At 38.2% G+C, this 16,901-nt stretch overlaps 3 protein-coding genes across 3 annotated transcripts in view; 1 reads left to right on the forward strand and 2 right to left on the reverse strand.

Annotated features, from left to right (window-relative positions):
* LOC106874143 (uncharacterized) overlaps positions 1-1,153 on the forward strand; it is a 5,866-nt gene extending 4,713 nt beyond the window's left edge. The window contains exon 3 of the mRNA XM_014921761.2: positions 5-1,153. Within this exon, the coding sequence (XP_014777247.1) occupies positions 5-512 (508 nt within the window). The 3' untranslated portion in view covers positions 513-1,153. The remainder of the gene's footprint in view (positions 1-4) is intronic.
* A 1,594-nt stretch (positions 1,154-2,747) lies between these two features.
* LOC106874152 (uncharacterized) lies at positions 2,748-6,981 on the reverse strand. The gene has a single exon (XM_014921774.2). The coding sequence runs from the start codon at positions 6,879-6,881 to the stop codon at positions 5,061-5,063; it is 1,821 nt and encodes a 606-aa protein (XP_014777260.1). The 5' UTR covers positions 6,882-6,981; the 3' UTR covers positions 2,748-5,060.
* A 6,003-nt stretch (positions 6,982-12,984) lies between these two features.
* LOC106874145 (negative elongation factor A) overlaps positions 12,985-16,901 on the reverse strand; it is an 18,287-nt gene continuing 14,370 nt past the window's right edge. Inside the window, exons 10-12 of the mRNA XM_052975646.1 lie at positions 16,451-16,466; positions 15,193-15,369; positions 12,985-14,107 (exon numbers count right to left, since the gene is read on the reverse strand). Coding sequence (XP_052831606.1) covers positions 13,947-14,107; positions 15,193-15,369; positions 16,451-16,466 — 354 coding nt within the window. The 3' untranslated portion in view covers positions 12,985-13,946. The remainder of the gene's footprint in view (positions 14,108-15,192; positions 15,370-16,450; positions 16,467-16,901) is intronic.

Here is a 16,901-nt window from a genome sequence, read left to right on the forward strand (position 1 = left end):
ATAGAAACCAAAATCGTCTTGTGACGATTTTCGATGTTTATGCCACGCTTTCTGAAAATCTGAACAGAGGGAAACAAACTCGAATGATGATGAGTAACAGAAGCATCAGTCTTATGTCACCAATACCAAGTAACAGAACATGTAAAGAAGCAGAAATACCTGCGCAATTCTGTGAGTGTTTCTCAGCAAGAAAGCAAGTAAGTGTTGAAAATGTGAACGTGACCCAAGCAGCCAACGCTGTTGTGAAATCACTGAATAAACGTTTAGAAAAAGGAAAAGCGAAAAAATGCGCAAAACTGAAATTGAAAAAGATAATACGTGCTTTTAAATATAGAAGTACATACTCTGTAACGTTAAAGGTGTCACCAAGTGAAGGAATTTTCCAGTCTTTGGGAGAATACCGTGGTAAAATCTTTCGACCGTTTGGAGAAATATTACGAATCAACATATATGGTAACCAATCTCATTGCGTCAACACTCCTAACCTGAAACCGTTTTGTTTTTGTGTGTGAACCGCTGGTTTCTATTTAATTGTCTTTTGTACACTCGTATATGTAACTTAGGAAATGTTTCCAAGATATTTTCCAGCATTATACTCATTCATCTAAATAGCATAACATAATTACAGACAGACACTCTTCTATTAACAACAGCCAGGATTGGTAAATAAACTATTGTATTCATGAAACGGGTGTCATAGTTGAGCGGTGCACTTTAAGAATAGACCTCACAAACTCATAGAGAAAGAAAAGAGCACGAATTCGTTGATAGTTTCTTTCTGAGAAATAATCTTTTGTTCAAAGTATTTAATTCTCTACATTTATATTCATGAGCCTTTTCTAGTGAATTTTTATTAGTATTTTTCTAAATAAGGTCGTGATAACTATTCCTAATGTCCGCCACTCAGCTATTTTGCACCCGTCTCATGAGTGTGTTAGATTATTCAAATAAAAAAAATTGGCTTTCATTAATGGGAAAGAGCTTAATTATATTTATGCGATTTTATTAAATAAACCAATCAGTTGGAATTTTATTAAATAAACCAGTCAAGTGGAATAGAAACTCTGATATCTTTTTGATATCTTCTGATATCTACTGTAATACTCCATGGCAGAAGCTGTTTGAAAATAAATTATATTGCATTTCCTTTCAATATTTGTTGATTTTGTGATTGTTATTTTTCCCTATCGTTCTTCATTAAAACATAATTTCATCAATTTCTAATTGATTGAATGTAACTGGAATTTAGCACATTTTCTAAATTAAGTTTTGTCGTTACCTGAATAACTGCGAAGGTGCGTGGCCTAGTGGTTTGGGTTTTGTCCTCCCGATCTCGAGATCGTGGTTTCGATACCTGGACCGTGCGGTGTGTTGTGTTCATAAAGAAAAACACTTCATTTCACATTGCTGCAGTCTACTCGGCTGTAAATGAGTAAGCTTGTAGCGCTCTGGCGTATTTCTCAGCGAGAATGTTGAGATCTCTTAAACGTAACAGAAACTAATTTGGCTGGATTTAGGGGGTGACAAAATATTTTTAAGGTGTCGGTTATAACATTTTCAACCATCCTACAGAGGTATGGTCTTTTAAATGAAGTTCAATAAGGCTACATTTTTAAATTTTATGTTTTTGGTTATTTTAGAACTTTATTTTTATTTCTATAATTCTATTTATATAAATTACCAGTTTTGTGGTATTTGTGCTTGTGGGGGGTCTGTGTATTGTTTGGTTAACCGTTATAAAAAAGTGACAAGGAATAGTCCGACAAAAATGAATGTAAATTGCGATGGAAATTAAAAGGGACGATAACAACATCCCAAAATTTCATTAAACACATTTGATATCCGATAGCAAGGCTTCCTATGTAGGTCAAGGCAACTTCTATGCTCATGAAGTTGTCAACAATTCACTGAATTTTGTTGATCCAAACGATGATAACATCCATATACAGACTTTAGAAGGGGGCAATGGATTCTCGCTTAGAAGAAACTTAGGCAACAATGGGGTGACAATGGGTGGCTTGTGATAATTTATATACTCATATCTGCATGAACATGCGTGGCAATACAAGTTTAGAGATTGTTGTTTTCCAGTAAATGTGACTGCTTTCATCAGATACAATATATATGTATGGTTTTTCATGTTATATTAAATATGTGCACCTTCTATACCAGTCATGAGGGACCTGTTGCCCGCAGGACTTTCTGAATGGCACGCCTAACCAAAACATCTTAAACTTCTTTTAGTAGTGCATCTCACCAGATGTTAAGTCATGTCTCATGCGGCCCGCTTCTCTATACATTGGTCATGTTACATAAGTTGCTTACAGGAAATTATAGGGTGTCAGTAATGTCACTGGCTTCTATTGCAATTTATTTTATGTTTTTAAGAACATATTTGCAACGGTAAACTGCATTTTAATCTATTGTTTTGCCAATAAAGACCTCGCATGTATCAGTATTTCATATTTTGCTACTTTAAATAATACTAAGAGTCCTTGTGGAAGTTCCGCTGGTATTTTGAAAACTATAAGATTGGCGATAATTCTGCTTAGAATTCCAGATTCTCTTTTATCAATCTTTTGTCAATCTCCTGAGACACCGGTCTGAACCAGTTTTCAGGGAAAGAGTAGCTCTGTTGACTTCAGTAGAATATTAACTCAGAAGGTCAATTATATATTGCAAGATTTTTCATTGTCGAATGCACGAAATTGTTTTTTATTTAAAAGGAAATAAAGACAACACAAATATTTTTTGAAACAACTGTACTTTATTTTAATGACAAAATAATTTTGTTTTATTAGAAGACAGAGAACGTTAATGATAATAAATTTGTCCTGTGAAAAATAAGAACTGTGGTGAACAGTTTAATCACGAAATTGTGGCGACGATATGCATGGCGACGAAACATTTGGTAATAAAATTTTGGCGGCGAAAAATTTAACGACGAGAAGTTTGGTGAAGGTATGCGTGACGGCGAAAAGTTTTGGTGATGGAAGGTTTGGTGAGAGAAGTGTGAAAGTAACTTTTGCGACGAGAAGTTTGATGACGAAAGTCCGGTGAGAGGTCACAGATCCGATATTACGGAAATGTAATTAGAATGTCGCATGAAAAAATCCCCAAAACGGATTCTTCAAGTCGATCCAAACGGCAGGAAACGAAGGGGTAGACCAAGAACAAGATGATTGGATGATATCCATAGTCTCAGTTGGTCACGCTTGAGAGTCCAACCGGAAAGTGTAATGACGGTTGTTTCTGATAGGACCCAATGGAAAGAGGCCCGAAGACAACCCCGATTTCCCCAGGAATGTTGGGTGGAATAGTGGGGGTGGCGGAGGAAATGAAAGTCCTGTGAAAAAATAGTATAGAATATCTGAATGCTGTGAAAATAAACAGTTTATACTGAAGTGCCTGAAGTGGTGAGTGGTAAAAAAATGTAAGTTATTCAAATGATATTGTTCCAGGTGACCATATATTACAATAACTCCGTTGGCTTGTGACAGTTTCTACAACATTACCTGGATAAAGACATCAACACAGGTGACATCTTGTTACACGTATCTATCCATATCTATCTCGTTTAATGATAACAGCAGTAAATGTGCCTTGCAATTAGCATGTTGCCTACCATGGGAGTCACCGGAGACTCCCCACGCTATATGTACCGTTGGACTCACCAGTGAATCTCAATGGAAATGTTCTTTTTTAGGTTTTTTTTTTACTTAACTGTGGTTCGAAATTCATTCTTCGACTTTTAGGAAATGTACAGAACATATTTTTTATTTGAATTTCTCGGGTGGTTTCCAACTTGAATCAATGGAAGCTGAGATAGGATTTGGTAAGACGGGCACAAGCTACTGTCATCTGTCTGCAACTACCTTTGGGAATCTACAATGCAAAGCCTCCTCTTACCAGTCAGATAATATTTTTTTCTCGTTATCAACTTCATTTGGCTTTTTTGTTTCTCTGTCCTACTGTGACTCTAGCAGGTCTAAATAAACTTTCTTCACTATTACCTACATAGGAGGCAATACTTACTCTAGCTAACTCCACGTAGTCTTCTACTGATATTACTTAACCTTCTTCTGATATTACTTAACCTTCTTCTACCTTCCTTTCTGGGTAAGTATATCTTGCTACACCTGCTCTTGGGTGACAGACAGACCGGCAGGCAGACGGACGGACGGACGGACGGACGGACGAACGGGCGGACAGACAGACATACAAACAGGGAGGTAGGTAGATAGGTGGATGGGTGGGCAGCAGACAGACAGACAGAAATACAGACAAACAGACAGACAGACAGAGAGACAGACAGACAGATAGATAGATAGATAGATAGATAGATAGATAGATAGATAGATAGATAGTGCGATTTTTGTTTATTTGATTTGATTTTTGAGACAACAATTAAAATGTCTCTTGATAATATCAGAAATCGCCGTTGGCACGACTCCCCAAAAATTGTTTTTTGGGAGTCACACGCGCTAACTAACATTTTGCCTAACAAGCACGTTTTGGACCAGAATTCCTTATCTCCTTGTGTACCAGCTGTTTAATCTTGTTATAAATTGAGCCATTCAGTTATTTTTTTTTTCTTGAGGGATTAGTAAATCATCTAGCACACTCATGAAATGGGTGCAAAGAAGCTAATTGGCGGACATTCGGAATAGTTAACACGACCTTATTGAGAAAAGTAAGAGTAAAAATTCACTAGAAAAGGCACGTGGAAATGTAGGGCATAAATCTAAAGAATTAAATATTTTGAACAAAAGATTCTCAAAAGGAATCAGTCAACCAGTTCATAACCCTTTTCCTTCTCCATGAGTTTGTGATACCTATTCTTAAAATCCACCGCTCAACTATGACACCCGTTTCATGAGTACAATAGTTTATATAGCAATTATGGCAGTTGTTAATAAGAAGAGTGCCTATAATTATGTTATTTGGATCAATGGTTATTATGTTACATGTGTTTAGTTTGATGCTGGAAACTGTCAAGAAAACACTTAATAAGTTATGTGGACGAATATAGAAAAGATAATTAAATAGAAATCAACAGTTTACGTACAAAAACAAAGCGGTTTCAGTTTACGTGTTTTGACGCAATGAGATTGGTTACCATATATGTTGATTCGTAAAATTTCTCCAAGCGGTTGAAAGTTTTTACCACGATATTCCCCCAAAGACTGGAAAATTCCTTCACTTGGTGACACTTTTAACGTTACAGAGTATGTACTTCTATATTTAAAAGCACGTATTATCTTTTTCAATTTCAGTTTTGCGCATTTTTTCGCTTTTCCTTTTTCTAAAAGTTTATTCAGTGATTTCACAACAGCGTTGGCTGCTTGGGTCACGTTCACATTTTCAACACTTACTTGCTTTCTTGCTGAGAAACACTCACAGAATTGCGCAGGTATTTCTGCTTCTTTACATGTTCTGTTACTTGGTATTGGTGACATAAGACTGATGCTTCTGTTACTCATCATCATTCGAATTTGTTTCCCTCTGTTCAGATTTTCAGAAAGCGTGGCATAAAAATCGAAAAACGTCACAAGACGATTTTGGTTTCTATGAACAGAATCGGCTTTTGATTTGTGTTTGATCTTGAACCATTCTGGGACAATGAAAAATAAAAAAGGTAAATTTGCTTCATGACTTCCAGCGACAGTTGTACGAAATCCACCCAAGCGGAAACCATGATCCCCGAAGAAAAACAGCAAAGTATTGTTTAGTATTTTCGATTGATGAAGCCATTGAAAAAACCCCAAAAGTTTGTCTTCCCATCTAGCCGCACCATGCAAGTGATTGTGCGTCCAACGTGTGAAAAATGTAAGGGCAAAATAAAAAGACATTTTATACTTTTTTAAAAACTGCTTCATATAATGTTGTACATAATCCGTCTCAGGAAGAGGGCCTACACAGAACTCGTTCCGAAATTTGTTCTTCATTGCAATAGTTAAAGGTCTAAAATAATAATCAGTCGGTTGTTTTCGAAATCCACGCGCTACATAATTGAATGCTGCTATGTAGGGATGGTCCTCTGCCATGACTGTTATAGCATTTCTTGAACTATAGTTTTTCCATATAAGATCCAAGGAATCATAAACCTGGCCGGAACGCCACTTAGTCTCGCTCAGAAATTTTCCTGATAATAATGCTAGTATATTTGGGAAGGTATTTTCACCAACCCTTGTAAATCCAGGAAACGAATAAGCTTTTAGTGTTTCTAGAAGGTACTTCTTCAAACGAGGCATTTGCCTAGAGAAGCTATTGTGAGACGTTGAATCAATTCCAATAAGAAGAACACTAAGTGGAATATCTTCAGCTCTTTTACCAGACTGAGATTTCAGTTTCTTCTGCACATGTTTTTTATCAATGATACGACTGTAGAAATCTGTATATAAGACGGAATTATTAACTCCTTCACATTTTATGAAACTGAATTCAGCATCAATTTTAGTTTGGTTATGAAAGGTAGTCGGTTTTCCCAAAATAATACTATTATCGCTGTTACCTCGTGTAACATTCCACTTCTGACAGCGTTTAATTTTGTTCGAGTAATAATCTGCTTTAATTGATTGGTCCACGTACAACATTGTACCAACGACTTTTGTTAACCTTGGTGGACCAGGGCACACCACTGGAGAACGATTAATATCAAAATCATCTTCTGGAACCTGGAACCTTAGTATCTTACAACCAATTGTATCAATGAAATATTCACCAGAAGTGTGATTAGGTTTTCTTTCGTGTTTCATCTTAAAGACTGAATCCTTCAAATAGTTCTTAAAGATAAAATCCATTTTGAACCATACTATAGTTAACATTAATAGTCCAATCACAATAATTCGTAAAAATAACCGAAAGATAGAATGTGTCATTTTGTAGCAACAGAATATTAACAAAATATATAATTTTAAGCTGGAGAGTTATTTGTTAGGAGAATGTGTCGTTGAAATTATCACATGAAATGTTTTCTGAATTATCTCGTATATTTTTTTCTTTTCATAATCGTATAAATTCCCGAGTGTAGAACACAAAATTCGCAAAGATTTTCTGAAAATTTCCCAAAATAAAAGAAGTTATACATCTAATTTTTTTGCATTTTAATCCTCTCGTCAAGGTCATGATTCAATACTTGTTTAAATATATGTACTCGATAAATAATGTGTACGTGTTTGATTATATGTATATGTAAGCATCAAAACATACATACATATGGATATAATTATTACAAATTAAAAGGGTAAAGGATTATCAATTTATTAATTAATAAATCAATTAATAATTAATAATTTTTACCAAGCCCATCGGTATGAAAGCACCATTATTGGTGGAGAACTTATTCAAAAGCTCATATATTTATAAATATATGTGGTATATTTCGTTTTGGGATTTGGTTTGTAAGATTCTTTATGTGAGTTCGTGTGTTGAAGCATATTCTGTTGTGTCTGGGGAGAGTCATTCTCTTTTGGTGCCTTATAATTTAACACACTCATCGGTAAAATTTCCACTTATTTCTTTTTTTATTTTTCTAAAATTTTCGTTGCGTTTTGCAAGCTTTTCGACTATTGAAAAAGGTTGCAAGACGCAACGAAAATTTTCGGAAAATAAAAATAAGGAATAAGTGGAAATTTTACCGGTGAGTGTGTTAAATTATAAGGCACCAAAAGAGAATGACTCTCCCCAGACACAAAAGTATGTATTTATGTATATCTGCATGTATGTACAAAATAAAGAATGGGACTGCTGAAATACGGGCTATGAGCCAATAGTATATATTTCAGTAAGCTTGTGGTGCCATTTTTAACTATTTTGCTCTCGTGCCATTTTTACGTAAATTCATGAACATATTAAGCTGACAGACCTCTCAGTATCCTGGGGTGCATGGGAAGAGTCATTTAACGAAAAGGGGTCCTTGGTAGTGATGAGAGAACTCTCTCTACAATTATCCAAGGTGCAAACGAATAACAACGTCGCCATGTGGCAGGTTTAATAACTGTTGAGAGTTCGCTGTACATGAAACCAATCGTAGTCTTGTCAACCCACAAATAAAGATTATGTATCCACCAATGCGTTGTTGAGTACTCATTTTTGCTGTTCAATATTAACATTTACTCACACACACATATATATATGAATATGTGTGTATATATATACACATATATATGTATAAACTGAAAGATGCTAGTCGTATGCTTATATATATATATATATATATATATATATATATATATTAATTATACTCACACAGGTGAGCACAAGTACAAAACAAGGTGGGGAAAATGGTTCTCGAATATCAAAGATAGAGTAATATGCTTTATTAAAGCTGCAAAAACTGTTGAAGTTTCACTCTCCAGTTCGTTGGACAGCTGTGATGAAAACTGAATTAAAATTGATATAATATATATATATATATACATAAACATAGGACTAGCGTCTTTCAGTTTCCGTCTACCATATCAACCTGCAAGGTTTTGGTTGGCTCAGAGCTGGCTATCGTAATGTTTGGGCCCTTGTCCGAGGCGCCGATTAGTGGGACTGAACCCAAGAGCACATAAATTGGAAAGCAAGCTTCATAACTACACAGCCCACAATTCATAGAAAACAATAAGCTCTTTGAAGTTGAACTCAGAACTACATGCTAAAAAAACTTAGCTATTTTGTTACCAATCCGGCTCTGGCTCTGAGTACAAATGTCTTGTTTTCATTAGTTTTGAAATAAAATATTCCACCAAAACCTTAGCCACAATTTATGTTCCTAATACTTATTGTTGTTGAAGGGTGCTGCAAAGTTCCTGGCCCTGGGTAAAGGAAATACAGGAGGATCAGTTAATTATGATTTTATTTGACATAATCTCCTTTCAGATTCACATATTTATTACAGCAGTCCTACAGTTTTTCTAAGCCCTGTAAAAGAATTTGGAAGGTTAGGACTCCAACGAAAGCCTTTTGCGATATCCTTAAAGCCAGGAACTTTTCAGCAGCCCTCCATATATATCTCTACCTTTCTTCCCTCTCTACACCCCCTGTGCTGCTATCCGTTCCCGTCCTTTGCCCATCTACCACTCTTCTCCCTCCTACTACTGACACGTGACCCGTAGCCATCTGATATTCTCTCTCTTTTCCATTTCATGCCGACCGTCGAAGCGACTGGTCGTATTTTCTCTCTCTGCTTCTAATCCTTTAGGGCAGTGGTTTCCAAAGTGGGCAGTATTGCCCCTCTGGGGGCTGTGGAATGCTCCATTGAAGAAAAGTGGGGCGATGAAAATAATGGGTTCACTAGGTTAAATTTTGTTTGTGAAATACAGTTGCTTTGAATTTGCTTCAGAAAGAGGTCTGTGTGATGGGGGCGCTAGGAATGTGGCCTGGGTGTCGGAGGGGGTGACAGCCCGAAAAAGTTTGGAAACCACTGCTTTAGGATATTCCACATAGCATTAACCATATTTTCGTCTCCTGCCTGGCCCTAAGGTCGCATTTTGCTGATTAAATTCAGTTTATTCATATGTTCAGTGGAGGCGCAATGGCCCAGTGGTTAGGGCAGCGGACTCGCGGTTTCGATTCCCAGACCGGGCGTTGTGAATGTTTATTGAGCGAAAACACCTAAAAGCTCAACGAGGCTCCGGCAGGGGATGGTAGCGAACCCTGCTATACTCTTTCACCACAACTTTCTCTCACTCTTACTTCCTGTTTCTGTTGTGCCTGTATTTCAAAGGGCCAGCCTTGTCACACTGTGTCACGCTGAATATCCCCGAGAACTACGTTAAGGGTACACGTGTCTGTGGAGTGCTCAGCTACTTGCACGTTACTTTCACGAGCAGGCTGTTCCGTTGATCGGATCAACTGGAACCCTCGACGTCGTAAGTGACGGAGTGCCAACAACAATTCGTATGTCCACATTTCGTCTTTGCCTCTGGTCCGTCCATTTATGATCTCGTCTTGAATCGCATTTATATATTCACTTTCTTTATTGCATATTTATTTCTTTTGTTCACTTTCTATCATGTTCGGTCCCTTGTTCATTGACTCGCCATTTCCCGGCGGCTTCTTGCAGCCAGCGCCAGCAGAAGGGGTAATACTATCGTTGAAGGCGTGAAACTGCGTTTGACCCTCTTCCCCTGGCCGACAGCTGATGAGGATTTGGTGGTCTTCTGTGTCTGTTTTCCGTTTGTGCATTTATGCTTAACACTTCCTCTGAGTATCACCCCCATCTACATCTCCCTTTTCAATCTTGTGAACTCACCCATCCACTTGTCTTCTCCAATCCCCAGTCCACTACCCCCTCCCCCACCTGAAGCAGCCATATTTTCCTTCTAATGCAATACTCCTTTTTCTGATCCAGACTACTACTCCCTCCCACCCCTCAGCTAAAGGGCCTCGTCTTGTAAGTTGTTTGGTGATCCTACTGCTGCTGGGGCCACATAAAAAGCACTCAGTCCATTCTGTAAAGTGATTGGTATTAGAAAGGGTAACCAGCCATACCAAAATAGACTCCACCAGCGTTTGTGCTATGTATAAAGCACCCAGTCCACTCTGTAAAGTGGTTGGCATTAGGAAAGGCCCCCAGCCATAGAAACCATACCAAAGCAGACAGCAGGGATCGATGCAGTCTTCTGACTTGCCAGTTCGTGTTGAACCTTCCAACCCATACCAACATGGAAAACAGACATTAAATGATGATGACCTTCCCTCCACACACATACAGTTTCTATCTATCAAATCCACTCACAAGGCTTTGGTCAGCTTGAAGCTATAATGGTAGAAGGCAGTAGAACAAAGTGTAGCATATTGGGACTGAACCCAATATCACATGGATTGCAACATGAGCTTCTTAACCACACAGCCAGGCCTACATCTAGCTTATAATAATTGTAAAGTGGTAAGAAAGGGCATCACTGAGAAAAAGACAAGGGACTGAGAGCTGTGGTGATTTGCTGTACTTCAGAGGACATGTCAAGCTGAGTAACACTCTTGTTATCCATACGTTGCCAGTACCGCCTGACTGGCCTTCATGCTGGTGACACGTAAAAGCACCCACTACACTCTCGGAGTGGTTGGCGTTAGGAAGGGCATCCAGCTGTAGAAACTCTGCCAAATCAGATTGGAGCCTGGTGTAGACATCTGGTTTCACCAGTCCTCAGTCAAATCGTCCAACCCATGCTAGCATGGAAAGCTGACGTTAAACGATGATGATGATGATGATGATGATGATGATGATGATGATGACGACAGGCTTGTCCTTTAGAGGTGCCGATGATGCATAAATTCACCTGTGCCAGTGGCATGTAAAAAGCACCTGCTGTGCTCTGTAAATTTGGTGGTGTTAGGCAGAGCATCCAGCCATAGAAACCATGTTACAACAGACAATTGGAGTCTGGACAGCTCCTGTCAAACCATTCAACCCATGCCAGCATAGAAAATGGATCTTAAACTGATGATGATGATGATGTTGATGAACAGAAAGAAAAAATAAGCCAGCAGTGGCTCCCAGAAGGGCTTCAATGAAGACTAAAACCCCCCCCCCAAAAAAAAACTAACATATTTTGAAGCAATGCAACAAGCAACAGGTGAGAGCTAAAGGAATGTAGAGGCTAAAAAAAGAAACAAACGAAGGACACAATACAGGTGTTTCTGTAAATTCCATATTCTGAGTTCTAATTCCAAGACAGACTGAGCATTTTAGACAGAGGTAGAGTCAAGATACATTGGATACAATAGTAGTATTGGTAGTAGTAGTAGTAGCAGGAGTTCAGTGGTCAGTTTGTTGGTCCTCAACACCTTTGTGTTCAGCAAGTATTTCATTTTTTTTTTGTTTCTGTTGTACAAGTAGTAGTATTAGTTTCATATAGTTGTTGTTGTCTGTTTGTGGTAATGACGGTGATATAAATGGATGTAGCTATGGAGTTTCTTCTGACAATCTTTTAGATGATATACACACATATATATATATATGTATGTATACATACACATATGTATACATATACATATATATATATACATACACATATACTTTTGTTTCAGTCATTTGACTGTGGCCATGCTGGAGCACTGCCTTTAGTCGAACAAATCAACCCCAGGACTGATTCTTTGTAAGCCTAGTATTTATCGGTCTCTTCTGCCAACCACTAAGTTACATGGACGTAAACACATCAACATCAGTTGTCAAGCGATGGTGGGGGGACAAACACAGACAGACACACACACGTCATGCATATATATATATACATGACACACACATATATACCTACATATGATAGGCTTCTTTCAGTTTCCATCTACCAAATCCACTTGCCCAAGGTGCCACACAGAAGGGACTGAACCCAGGACCATGTGATTGGTAAGCAAGCTGCTTACCACACAGCCACTCCTGTGCCTATATATATATATATATATATATATATATATATGCTTCAACATGTAGAAAAGTACTCAATTAGCTAAGAGAGTACAGGAACTTAAAATAAAAAAAACCACAAAGCTTGTTTATCTTTTTGTCTTTTTAGAAGCATCTCTCGTTTAACCTTCCTCATTACCATATTTCTGTCAACATATGCTACCTTTGTTTCAATTAATTTTTAAAATAACGAAGTATTTAGTAAATTGACTTTCTCATTATTAAACTGGAGTCGAGAATAAATTGTCATGAAATTTTGACGGAAAATTATAATTTAGACCACTTTAACACAGTAAGCTTATGTCATCGAACCTGGGGTGGTCTCAGGCAGGTTGGTATCAAAAGGGTTAAACATTATCTGCTCAAAGAACAGCTGACAAACAGTCTTGTTTTCAGCCTTCATAAATGGCAGAATAAATTATTCCAACCAAGGAACTTTTGGTAGCTGTAATTACAAGATTTGTGATTTTTTATTTATTTCAAGATTTTATATATATATATATATATATAGCGAGAGAGAGAGGTATGTGTCTGTGTGTTTACAGTTCTGCTATAAGCAGAATCAACAAAAAAAAAAATACTCCATCCAGTGAGAGATAAATATCATTTAGTCTACACAATTTACAAAAGAGCTACCAGTAGTTTTATGCTACATAAATCTGCCAAATCATTGTTGTGTCTCGAATGCATGAACCAACAAGTTATTCTTTTGTAAACTGTATAAAAAAATCATATATATATAAATATAATGTATGTATGTGAAACACACACATACATCATATATATATATATATATATATATATACACACACATACATGTACCCATAATTCGTCATTATCATCATTCAACATGTATTCATACATAAGGTGTATGTCTCTCTCTCTAGCTATAGACACACACACACATATATGCATACCTGTATGTGTGCGTAGGTGTATGTATATCTACCATCATCATCATCGTTTAACGTCTGCTTTCCATGCTAGCATGGGTTGGATGATTTGACTGAGGTTGGCGAACCAGATGGCTACACTAGGCTCCAATCTGATGGTATATATATATAAAACAGTAGACAAGCATATGTATATATCCACACACACACACACACATGTATGAGACACAGTATACATATGGATGGGTATATGTGTGTGTGTGTTCCCGTATGTATGTATGTGTTATAATAGAACGAGAAAGGGAAGGCAAACTTTTGCCTACAATCCTCTTCATGTCCTCGTACACAGGGGAGATTAGGATCAGCATGTTGTAGAAGCCTGATAAATCTTATATTCAGTCCCACCATGCATGCTGTTGAATGAATGTGCATGTGTATGTGTATGTGTGTGTGTGTGTGTGTGTGTGTGCAAACAAGCTTAGGATGTGTCACTGTTTGTTGCTTTGTAAGTAGTCTCATTAAATAATTTATACATCTTTCTTTTCTTTATTATCATTATTTCTTTATTTTATCAATCCATCGGTTGGTTGTTTGGTTACTCTCTCTCACTCTCTCACTCAATCTCTCTCTCTCTCTGTTTCTCTCCTAACGAGTTTAATTTAGTGTGTTTTACTAACACGTTTCCATTCACCGGTGACATAGTTCATTTGGAAGAAAGTCTCCACGGTAACCTTCTTTGTTCCTTCTGGTTGTGCTCGAATCTCCTCGTTTTCACTGAGGCGTATACTAATGATGTCTCCTTGCTCAGGACACGGGTTAACTGCAAATGACACAACACAAAGCAGCATTAAATTAAATTACAATAAATCAAATTGAATCGTTAAGTTCATGTTTAGTATTGGCTGAGTTCACCTAACCCAGTGGTTCTCAACCAGGGTCCATACGGCCCTCTGGTGGGTCTATATAAGATTTTATTGTGAAAATTTTATGTGCATCAACTCTTTACTTGTTTCAGCCATTTGACTGCGGCCATGCTGGAGCACCGCCTTTAGTCGACGCAAATCGACCCCAGGATTTATTCTTTGTAAGCCTAGTACTTATTCTATCGGTCCCTTTTGCCGAACTGCTAAGTTACGGGGACGTAAACACAAGCAGTATCGGTTGTCAAGCGATGTTGGGGGGACAAACACAGACACACACATACATATATATACACACACACACACACGCATATATATATCTATACGACAGGCTTCTTTTCAATTTCCGTCTACCAAATCCACTCACAATGCTTTGGTCGGCCTGAGGCTATAGTAGAAGACACTTGCCCAAGGTGCCACAGAGTGGGACTGAACCTGGAACATCGTCCAACCCATGGAAAGCAGACGTTAAACGATGATGATGATGTATGTGTATATATATCTATATAAATATATTATATAGTGAAGGAGTGTAGCTTAGTGGTTAGGGAATTCGGCTCATGATCATAAGGTCGTGAGTTCAATCACCAGCGGTGAATTTTTTCCTTGAGCAAGACACTTTATTTCACACTGCTCCAGTCCACTCAGCTGGGAAAAATGAGTAGTACCTGTATTTCAAAGGGCCAGCTTTGTCACATTCTGTGTCACGCAGAATCTTCCTGAGACCTATGTTAAGGGTATGTGTGTCTGTGGAGTACTCAGCCACTTGCATGTTAATTTCATGAGCAGGCTGTTCCGTTGATCAGATCAACTGGGACCCTCATTGTCGTAAGAGATGGAGTGCCAGCGAACAAAAATGTTAAATATACACATAGGTATGCATAATGATGACGATGATGATGATGATGATGATGATGAAGGAGGACATTAATGATGCCAATGTGATTTTGACAATTAATGGAAGATGCGATAATAATATACAGACCTCGCGATCCTGCCATAAACGCTAGGATCAATGCCTTCTCTGGTCGAGTCACTTTATTGGATGTGCTGAACATTTCCTTGGCTTCAGAAACATGTTCTTTCTGCAAAAGACAACCAATTTGGAATCGTAAAAATGGTAACATTAAGAAACAACAATAACAAGACACAGATACACACACTTAGGTATCTCACCAAATAACGAGAGCAACACACACACACACAAAAGGTGGCGAGCTGGCAGAAACGTTAGCACGCCGGGCGAAATGCTGAACGGTATTTCGTCTGCCGCTACGTTCTGAGTTCAAATTCCGCCGAGGTCGACTTTGCCTTTCATCCTTTCGGGGTCGATTAAATAAGTACCAGTTACGCACTGGGGTCGATATAATCCCCTGTGTGTAGCCCTTTGTGGGTAGTAAAGAAATAACACACACACACACAAGGTGATCTAGAAGTATCATTGGCACATCAGACAAAATGCTTGGCTACATTTCGTCTGGCTCTTTATTCTACCGGTCACTTTTGCCAAACTGCTAAGTTACATGGACATAAACATACCAACATTGGTTGTCAAGTGATATTGGGGGGGAACAAAGAAAGATAAATATATACATATACATATGATGGTCTTTAGGTTTCCACCTACTAAATCCACTCACAAGGCTTTGGTTGGCCCGAGGCTATAGTAGAAGACTCTAGCCCAAGGTGCCACAGAGTGGGACTGAACCTGGAACCATGTGGTAGGGAAGCAAGCTTCTTACCACACAGCCATGCCTGCACCCATATTCACATTTATCCAAATTAATCATGTATTGTCTTGGAGCTTTGAGATCTTGAGGATGTAGTGGTTTATTTTTAGATTAACATTTGGCTAGCATCGACAAAAACCAAGCAGAATATTTTGACCAGATTCAGCAGGTTTAAACGCTAAATGCTTAAACATTAACAAAAAAAAAAATTTTTTTTGCACTGTTAAGAATTTCACACTATTTCAAATCGTGTTTTGGTGGAAATGGTTTCATTTTGCATTATCTCATAGCTTTGATGTCTTGATGAAATGATTGTTTATTTTTAGAATGAGCTTGTAGGGTAGGTGTGAGAGGTCTGATGTACCCAGCTTGAACATAAGACTTGTACAATATTTGGGCCAGATATGAATAATTTCAATGCTAGAGTTAACCACAGGAGTAAAGAAGACAAACAGCCCTCTCTCAACAAAACACAAACTCCGTTCTCCCCTTCAGAGTGGAGGTGTCATTTACTGGTTATAATCAATTCCTGGACCAGACAAAGTGTTATGTTCTTGAATAAAATGTGTCATTTCACAATGTCCCTGTCCACTCAGCTGACAAAATCGAGTAAGTCTGCAATGGACCGATGTCCTATCCAGTGGGGAATATATACAACATGGGAACTGGGAAAGTGACCCTATGGGATTATATGACTTAGCAAGGTGCTTTATCGTGGAGGCACAATGGCCCAGTGGTTAGGGCAGCGGACTTGCGGTCGGAGGATTGCGGTTTCGATTCCCAGACCGGGCCTTGTGTGTGTTTATTGAGCAAAAACACCTAAAGCTCCACGAGGCTCTGGCAGGGGGTGGTGGCGACCCCTGTTGTACTCTTTTGCCCCCACTTTCTCTCACTCTTTCTTCCTGTTTCTTGAGTAACGCTGCGATGGACTGGCGTCCCATCCAGCTGGTGGGGGAACACATAC

Source organism: Octopus bimaculoides, chromosome 22 (genome assembly GCF_001194135.2).
Source record: "Octopus bimaculoides isolate UCB-OBI-ISO-001 chromosome 22, ASM119413v2, whole genome shotgun sequence".
Classification (NCBI taxonomy): Eukaryota; Metazoa; Mollusca; class Cephalopoda; order Octopoda; family Octopodidae; genus Octopus; species Octopus bimaculoides.

Coding starts and splice junctions, on each gene's coding strand:
- LOC106874152 (XM_014921774.2), bottom strand. CDS start 6,881: ATGACACATTCTATCTTTCGGTTATTTTTACGAATTATTGTGATTGGA.